The following is an 8,875-nucleotide window of genomic DNA, read 5'->3' as shown; positions in this document are numbered from 1 at the left end:
GTAGTTTGATTTAATAATAATAATATTTAAGAAAAGTCTATGTTAAGAATAATGATTGATTGATTGTTGATAGATAATTAAATTGAAATATTTGATAAGATATTTCGCTGTGAGTAATATGCGGATAATTTTATTTTATTTAATAAAATTCATTAATAGTAAAAGTATAAATTAAATAAAACAAACAATTAAATTAAATATTTTACCTAAAATTAATAATTAAATATGAAAGTTTTATATTTATTTTCTTTTAAAATATCCTTAAATATAGTCTTTCCAGGTATTGAATTCTTCTGAATGTGGAGAATTAATTAAGAATTTAATTCCTATTTGCTATAAATAAAATAGATTAATAAATTTAATTATTTTATTTTGCTTTATATTAAAAAAGATTTATTTTATAACATTTTAATATAAAAATGTAATTTAAGAAATAATATTTATTTTTAATTTATAATAGATTTTTATTTTACAATATTACATGCTTATTTATTTTAAAAGAAAATATTAATTAATTATTTAATAATCAAATAATTTTCAAACTCAAAAGTTAAAATAAAAAGTAAAACTTGATTTCTCCCTGAGGTTTTATTTAAATCATGGCATCTAATTAATCTTGATAAATAAAAAAAAGGATAGAAATATGATTGATGGATAATATTTAATATTAAAATATAACTGGCATATAAAAGTTTGGCATTTATTTAATTTAATAAAATGTAATATAACACTAAAAGTTTCAAATTATTTGATCATTTTGGAGAAACCATAGGGTTTGCTTATGAGGATTTAATTTATTTAAGTAAATTTAATTTTTTTATTTTATAAATAATTTATTTACTTACAAAAATATGAATGATATTTATAAATATAAAATCAATAATAAAATCTATCTATTCTATTATATTTTAGGTTAAAAACACTTTTTCAAAATATTATATAATAAAATATATAATAATATTCAAACATTTTATATTTATTCATCCTTTTTTCACCAGTTGTCTATCATGAGAAACCAAAGAAAACTAATCTTTTTGATTTAAGAAACTTGCTTAATACTTTGAACTTTTATGATTCATCCAGTGAGCTAAAACTTTTATAATAAATTTGTGTAAATTTTAAAATAAATATCAAAATAGATTATAAACTTTTAAATTAAAAATTATTGTTTAAATTAATAAATTAAATAATATTAATGGTATAAAAAAGATAAAAAAATAAAATAAATAAAAGCTATCAAATAAATTCAAAGAATTTTTTTCTTTTATATTTCATTTTTATAGTTTAAAATATCACAATCCAAAACAAATAAATTGTTTTTACTCAAGGTAAAGTGTCAATTTTGAGAGATTAATGCAATTTGCTAAAGCAGAACCTAAGCCTGATGCACCCATTGCACCAATTTAATTAGACCTTTTTAAATATTGAAGAAATAATATATCATTTAATAGTTAATTAGAAGGAAAAAATATGAAATAATAAAATTAATTATTTAATAATAAAAGCAAAAGTTGAAAATAAAATTATGAGCTAAATTAATAAAGAAAGAACAAAAAAAAGCAAGCACAATAAAAAAAAAGAAATAAGAGCTCTATTGTTTGTAATTAGTTTTTATAATTAAAAATATCACAATCGAAAACAAATAAATTGTTTTTACCTAAGGTTAAGTGTCAAATTTGAGAGATTAATGCAATTTGCTAAAGCACAACCTAAGCTTGATATACCTTCATCACCAATTTAATTGTTACTTTTTAAATATTGAAGAAAAAATATATCATTAAATAGTTAATTAGAAGGAAAAAATGAAGAAAAAATATGAAATAAATAATAAAAGCAAAAGTTGAAAATAAAATGATGAGCTAAATTAACAAAGAAAGAACAAAAAAAAAGCAAGCACAATAAAAAGAAAAAGAAAAAAGAGCTTTATTGTTTTTAATTAGTTTTTATTATTAAAATTTTCACAATCCAAAACAAATAAACTGTTTTTACACAAGGTCAAGTCTCAAATTTGAGAGATTAATGCAATTTGCTAAAGCAGAACCTAAGCCTGATGCACCCACTGCACCAATTTAATTGTTTCTTTTTAAATATTGAAGAAAAAATATATCATTAAATAGTTAATTAGAAGGAAAAAATATGAAATAATAAACAATAAATAATAAAAGCAAAAGTTGAAAATAAAATGATGAGCTAAATTAACAAAGAAAGAACAAAAAAAAAGCAAGCACAATAAAAATAAAAAGAAAAAACAGCTTTATTGTTTTTAATTAGTTTTTATAATTTAAAATATCACAATCGAAAACAAATAAATTGTTTTTACCTAAGGTTAAGTGTCAAATTTGAGAGATTAATGCAATTTGCTAAAGCAGAACCTAAGCTTGATGTACCTTCATCACCAATTTTATTCCAACTTTTTAAATATTGAAGAAAAAATATATCATTAAATAGTTAATTAGAAGGAAAAAATGAAGAAAAAATATGAAATAAATAATAAAAGCAAAAGTTGAAAATAAAATGATGAGCTAAATTAACAAAGAAAGAACAAAAAAAAAGCAAGCACAATAAAAATAAAAAGAAAAAACAGCTTTATTGTTTTTAATTAGTTTTTATAATTTAAAATATCACAATCGATAACAAATAAATTGTTTTTACCTAAGGTTAATTGTCAAATTTGAGAGATTAATGCAATTTGCTAAAGCAGAACCTAAGCTTGATGTACCTTAATAACCAATTTTATTCCAACTTTTTAAATATTGAAGAAAAAATATATCATTAAATAGTTAATTAGAAGGAAAAAATGAAGAAAAAATATGAAATAAATAATAAAAGCAAAAGTTGAAAATAAAATGATGAGCTAAATTAACAAAATAAGAACAAAAAAAAAGCAAGCACAATAAAAAGAAAAAGAAAAAAGAATTTCATTGTTTTTAATTAGTTTTTATTATTAAAATTTTCACAATCCAAAACAAATAAACTGTTTTTACCCAAGGTCAAGTCTCAAATTTGAGAGATTAATGCAATTTGCTAAAGCAGAACCTAAGCTTGATGTACCTTCATCACCAATTTAATTATCACTTTTTAAATATTGAAGAAAAAATATATCATTAAATAGTTAATTAGAAGGAAAAAATGAAGAAAAAATATGAAATAAATAATAAAAGCAAAAGTTAAAAATAAAATGATGAGCTAAATTAACAAAGAAAGAAAGAAAAAAGCAAACACAATAAAAAGAAAAAAGAACTTTATTGTTTTTAATTAGTTTTTATAATTAAAAATATCACAATTGATAACAAATAAATTGTTTTTACCTAAGGTTAAGTGTCAAATTTGAGAGATTAATGCAATTTGCTAAAGCAGAACCTAAGCTTGATGTACCTTCATCACCAATTTAATTATTACTTTTTAAATATTGAAGAAAAAATATATCATTAAATAGTTAATTAGAAGGAAAAAATGAAGAAAAAATATGAAATAAATAATAAAAGCAAAAGTTAAAAATAAAATGATGAGCTAAATTAACAAAGAAAGAACAAAAAAAAAGAAAGCACAACAAAAAGAAAAAAAAAGAACTTTATTATTTTTAATTAGTTTTTATAATTAAAAATATCACAATCCAAAATAAATAAAATATTTTTACCCAAGCTCAAGTGTCAAATTTGAGAGATTAATGCAATTTGCTAAAGCAGAACCTAAGCCTGATGCACCAATTGCACCAATTTAATTAGAACTTTTTAAATATTGAAGAAAAAATATATTATTAAATAGTTAATTAGAAGGAAAAAATGAAGAAAAAATATGAAATAAATAATAATAGCAAAAGTTAAAAATAAAATGATGAGCTAAATTAACAAAGAAAGAACAAAAAAAAGAAAGCACAATAAAAAGAAAAAGAAAAAAGAACTTCATTGTTTTTAATTAGTTTTTATAATTAAAAATATCACAATCCAAAACAAATAAAATATTTTTACCCAAGCTTAAGTGTCAAATTTGAGAGATTAATGCAATTTGCTAAAGCAGAACCTAAGCTTGATGTATCTTCATCGCCAATTTAATTAGAACTTTTTAAATATTGAAGAAAAAGTATATCATTAAATAGAGTAAGTTACCGTACAAATTTATAAAAAGCAAGTTTTATATACCAGCTTTTACATTTTATAAAATTAAGATTTTAAATATTTTTTATGAATTTTTTTCCATCATAGGTTTTCAAAATTTATTTTTTTCAAAAAAAAGATATGTTATGCTTTCTAAAAATTAGCTTAATTTATAATTTTTTTTAGATATAAATTAAATGGGTATTTCACTCTAGTTAATTAGGAGGAAAAAATGAAGAAAAAATATGAAATAATAAGATTAATAAAAAATTAATAAAATTAACATAGAATGAAAAAATAAGAAATCTTAATAAAAAGAAAAAGGAAAACAAATCAAGTATATTAAAAGAATTATAATGTTTTAAATAAACATTTATAATTAAAAATATTACAATGTAAAACAAATAAATAGCTTTTATTAAGTGTAAGTTTTAATAATAAAAAATGAAGAAGAAATATCAAATAATAAAAATAAATTTTCAATAATTAAAAATTGAAATGAAAATATTGTTAAAATAGCTAAAAAATGTTAGTTTTAACAAAAATCAATAAATAATGATGATAATTTTTATTATAAAAATTATTTATTTAAATAAATTGAAAATTAAATAAACAAAAATATCAATAATAATAAAAATAATATTTTTAATTAAATATACTTCAGATTAATATGGAGAACCTAATGAGATAAAAGTGAAGAGCTTAAAAACTTTTTTTATTAATTTATATAAATATAAAGGATATTAATAAAATAATTAATAATTACTTCTTCTAATTTGTTATATTTTTTAATCTATTATATCATTTATTTTTTTTCTCAAAATTATTGAGTTGCAATTTATGAAATTTAATTAATTAATTAATTGTAAATGGATAAAAAGAACAAATAAATATAATAATTAATTAATTATGAAATATTAATTAATATATTGCCATTCCTGCATTTGAAATATCATGAATCATGATATTATGCTTTGTGATATTTCAAATAATTTTTAAATTTATTATAAATATTTTTTTTTCTAAATCTTAATTTTTATTTATTTATTTAATTTCAAAATATTAAAATTATTTAAATTTAATAATATATAGAGTTAATTTAAGATTATTATTATTAAATTTTATAATAATTATTTTATAAAGAGTTTTTTAAAATTAAAAAATTAATTGAAAAAGGATGAAGATTAATATAAATTAAAATTATTAATATTTTTAATTAAATTCTATAATAAAATTAATTATTTTTAAATTAATAATGTTCAAATGCATTAGCCATTCAAAAAAATAGTGATCTCAATTCACTATATTTTTGAATAGCATTTAGCTATACAATTAATTAATTAATTAATTAAATATCAAAAAGAAATATTAAAAATTGAAGGTATTTGTAATTTTGATAATAAAAAATAAATTATTTACTTAAAAAATCAGAGAAAAAGATATTGGTAACAAAAAAATGTTAGAATAAAAATGCTCTTAGTTTTACTTTTTGGAAAAAGTATTTAGCTTTTGTATAAGTTATAGTCTTTATATTTATAATTATATATAAAAAGTTCCTGAATTCTAAATTTGATGACCACACAAACTTAGAAATAAAACTAAAGTATAATTAATTGATTTACTCAAATTATTTTTCTATTTATTTCTTAAAACTTATCTTAGTTTTTTTTCTCATTAAATAGTAGTATTAACATTGAGCTTTAAGGTTCTTCATAGTTAGGCTTAGGACTTGGTAATTGTATCAATCTCTCAACTTTAGCAATTAATTTAAAGTATGCTTTTTTTTCTATTAATTCTTTGTATTCTTTTTTAGTGTTTTGATAAATATTGTTTGTTTCTTTCTCTCTTCTTATTGTTAAAAAATACTTATTTATTATTTTGATTAAAAGTAATTGTAGTATTGGAGATACAGGTGTTTAGGAACTAAGTTCTGGTTTAGCTTAATGCACAAATCTCTCAGATTTGTCCCTTTATCTTGGGTAATCAATCTCATTATACAAAATATTTTTAAAGCCTTTGTTAAAATTTAGCTAAAACAAGAAGTGTATGTATGTCTGTCTGTCTACCTTTAACCTAATTTTAAATAAAATTAAAATATAACTTCAAAAATATTTAATCTAGTTTTTAATTTGATTAATTTATCAAATTGCATTTTTTCTTTTTAAATATTTTATTTTTCTTTTGTTTGTATAAATAAATCTAAACATTTGATAATAATTTAATAGCTATAATAATATTTTTAAAGACGGTGCTTCAAATTTAGGTTCTTCGTTAGCGAAATTAGCTAATCTTTAAAGTTTAATCCTTAGTGTTGGGTAAATTTATTAAATATCTCATAGAAGTATTGAAGTGAAGTGGAAGGAAAACTTATTAATTACTGAATTAATTATTCCACTTTTTTACATTTAAATAAATAATAATAATAATTTATGCTTATTTAAGCTTTATTTTTGGTTTATAATTATTTATTTGTTTGTTTGTTATTTTTAATTTATTGCAAATTTTTTAATAATATTAATAGTAATAATTAAATTGGCTAAGATGGAGCTTCAGAAATACTTATTGGATTAGCAAATTGTTCTAAACTTTCTAAATTGATAATTTACCTATTGTAAAAACTATATTTTTATTTTTAGATATATATAAATAAATAATCGGTTCTTTCAAAACAATTTTTAAGATTCAATAAAAATTATTAAAATTTCTTATTAATCATTCAAAGGTGTTTTGGATGGTTTTTTTACATAATATTTATTTATTTATTTCTTGTTTTATTTATTCAATAAATTTTTTTAATAAATTATATTTAAAATTTTTAGTAGAAATAACATTCGTGAGTGTGCTTGGAGTGAAGTTGGAAAAATGAGTAATCTCCACACTTTAACAATTCAATTAAGGTAATTAATTAATTAATTAATTAGAGATACAAACAAATTATCTTTAATTTAATATAAAGCTCAAAATAAGCGATATAATAAGATGTTAAAATGAAATCTATTTTTTTAAAATTTAAATATTTGCTTGCTAGAATTTATTGATTAATTTTAATATTATTTATTCTTTTACTTTCTTTTCAAAAATTAAATAAAAAATTTTTATTATATAAAAAGTGATAATAAAATTGGTTGTTTTGAAAACCTTCATGGACTATGCTCTGCTTTAGCAAAATGCAATAATCTATCAAATTTGGTACTTATTCTAAAGTAAATATTAATTAATTAATTAACCTTTCCTATTTATCTATTAATTTTATATTGTTAAAATATTAAATTAAAAAAAATAATTTACTCTTTTTGTGTTTTTTGTTTAATTTTTCACCTAAAATAATAAATAAAAAATGCTTTATTTATTTCTATTATTTCTTAATTGTAATTAATTATTTATTTAATTATTTAAAAGTGATAATAATATTGATTTTGAAAATGTATCTATTTTTGGTTCTACATTAGCAAAGTGCAATAAGTTATCAAATTTGACACTTTTCTTTGGGTAAATTATTTTTATTTATTTATTAATTATTAAATTAAAATTTTACTTAATTCTATTCTATTCTATTAATTATAATATTGTTAAATAGGCTATATAGAGTTTCTCCTGCTATTAAGAAGCTAAAGTAAAAAATTTTTAAAGCAAAAAGATTAGTTTAGCTTTAAATTGATTGAATAGCATTTAAAAACAATCAATTAAATTAATACTTTTGAAATGGCTAATTGTTTATAATCTAGTGGGTGATTTTGTTTATTTGTATTGAAGAATATCTATTAAGTATACTTTTATATTTTGTAAACAAATATATGTTTGTTTATATTAAATTTTTGTGATCGACCGGATAAGACTTTTTTTAATTCGGCCTCCCCAATACCGAATAATTTAATAAATTTGTTATCTTTAATCAGAAAAATAAAAATTCAATTTTTTTTATTCCTGATTTTGAAATAAATCAAATTTTATATTAATATCAAAATAAGACAAATATATTTAAAGTAGAAATAAATATAAATTATATGTTATTTGTTTTATCTTTACTAAATAAAATATTATCTCTGATATTTTAGATAAGAAGCAAAAAATATAAAAATATTAGAAAAACCAAACTAAATTATCACCAAAAAAATAAATTACCTGTGAAAAGAAATTATTAAATTGTATATGACATTAAATCAAAATGATTATTACTCTAAAAAAAAATATTTTTAAATAAAAAATTACTAATAATAAAACCAAAAGTCTATTTCCAAAAATATAAATAAATAAGTAATAAAGGTGATTGATTGGTTGATGATAAAAATATTTTTTAATAGTAAAATTAAAAAATGTAAAGATAAATAAATACAAAACAAAAATTAAACTTAGAATAGAATTTAAAATTAATGAAATAGAATTAAAAAAAAAGACAATTTAAATTGATAAATAAAGTTAAATTGATTATAAGAATAAAGAATTCAAAGAAAAAAAGGAATAAATTTATAGAAAGCATGTATAAGTCGTTTACCTTAATTTACATCAGCTATTTACTTTTGAAATATTGTAACCCATCAATTGAGTGTAAATTTATCATTAAATTACTTAGAAAATAGACAAAATCCTGAAAATGTTAATAAAAAAGTGGTTGTAAACAAATTCATATCTTAATTCAAATAATTTATTTATTTAGGGTCTTATTAGAATTAATAAACTAATTAATAGTTCTAAACCTTTTGATTAAAATCTTCAAAAAATAACAAAACAACAAGAAAATTAAATAAAAAAATATTATAAGAAATAAGTCAGCCTTTCATTTT

The 8,875-nt window shown here is 18.0% G+C and overlaps 3 protein-coding genes across 3 annotated transcripts in view; 2 read left to right on the top strand and 1 right to left on the bottom strand. All coding sequences in view use genetic code 6, as the record gives it.

The window, feature by feature from the left end:
- TTHERM_01185250 (hypothetical protein) overlaps positions 1-59 on the top strand; it is a gene marked incomplete at its 3' end in the record, with an annotated part of 561 nt that extends 502 nt beyond the window's left edge. Inside the window, exon 1 of the mRNA XM_001019467.3 lies at positions 1-59. This exon is cut by the window's left edge and continues 502 nt beyond it. Within this exon, the coding sequence (XP_001019467.3) occupies positions 1-59 (59 nt within the window).
- A 727-nt stretch (positions 60-786) lies between these two features.
- TTHERM_001185241 (hypothetical protein) lies at positions 787-4,200 on the bottom strand (the record flags this gene model as incomplete). Its single annotated transcript, XM_012798458.1, has 11 exons — positions 787-1,093; positions 1,324-1,413; positions 1,658-1,747; positions 1,990-2,079; positions 2,321-2,410; positions 2,653-2,742; positions 2,985-3,074; positions 3,309-3,398; positions 3,638-3,727; positions 3,969-4,058; positions 4,112-4,200. The coding sequence occupies 11 exons, from the start codon at positions 4,198-4,200 to the stop codon at positions 1,006-1,008; spliced, it is 987 nt and encodes a 328-aa protein (XP_012653912.1). The 3' UTR covers positions 787-1,005.
- Positions 4,201-5,550: 1,350 nt separating this feature from the next.
- The window catches only part of TTHERM_01185240 (kinase domain protein, putative), a gene marked incomplete at both ends in the record, with an annotated part of 5,999 nt that continues 2,674 nt past the window's right edge, over positions 5,551-8,875 (top strand). The window contains 9 exons of the mRNA XM_001019466.2: positions 5,551-5,592; positions 5,648-5,697; positions 5,777-5,866; positions 5,984-6,073; positions 6,320-6,409; positions 6,616-6,705; positions 6,914-6,991; positions 7,205-7,297; positions 7,494-7,583. Coding sequence (XP_001019466.2) covers positions 5,551-5,592; positions 5,648-5,697; positions 5,777-5,866; positions 5,984-6,073; positions 6,320-6,409; positions 6,616-6,705; positions 6,914-6,991; positions 7,205-7,297; positions 7,494-7,583 — 713 coding nt within the window. The remainder of the gene's footprint in view (positions 5,593-5,647; positions 5,698-5,776; positions 5,867-5,983; positions 6,074-6,319; positions 6,410-6,615; positions 6,706-6,913; positions 6,992-7,204; positions 7,298-7,493; positions 7,584-8,875) is intronic.

This window comes from Tetrahymena thermophila, assembly GCF_000189635.1.
Source record: "Tetrahymena thermophila SB210 genomic scaffold scf_8254585, whole genome shotgun sequence".
Taxonomy (NCBI): domain Eukaryota; phylum Ciliophora; class Oligohymenophorea; order Hymenostomatida; family Tetrahymenidae; genus Tetrahymena; species Tetrahymena thermophila.
Note: the sequence above shows the minus strand (reverse complement) of the source record. Positions and strands in the feature narration are given on the sequence as shown.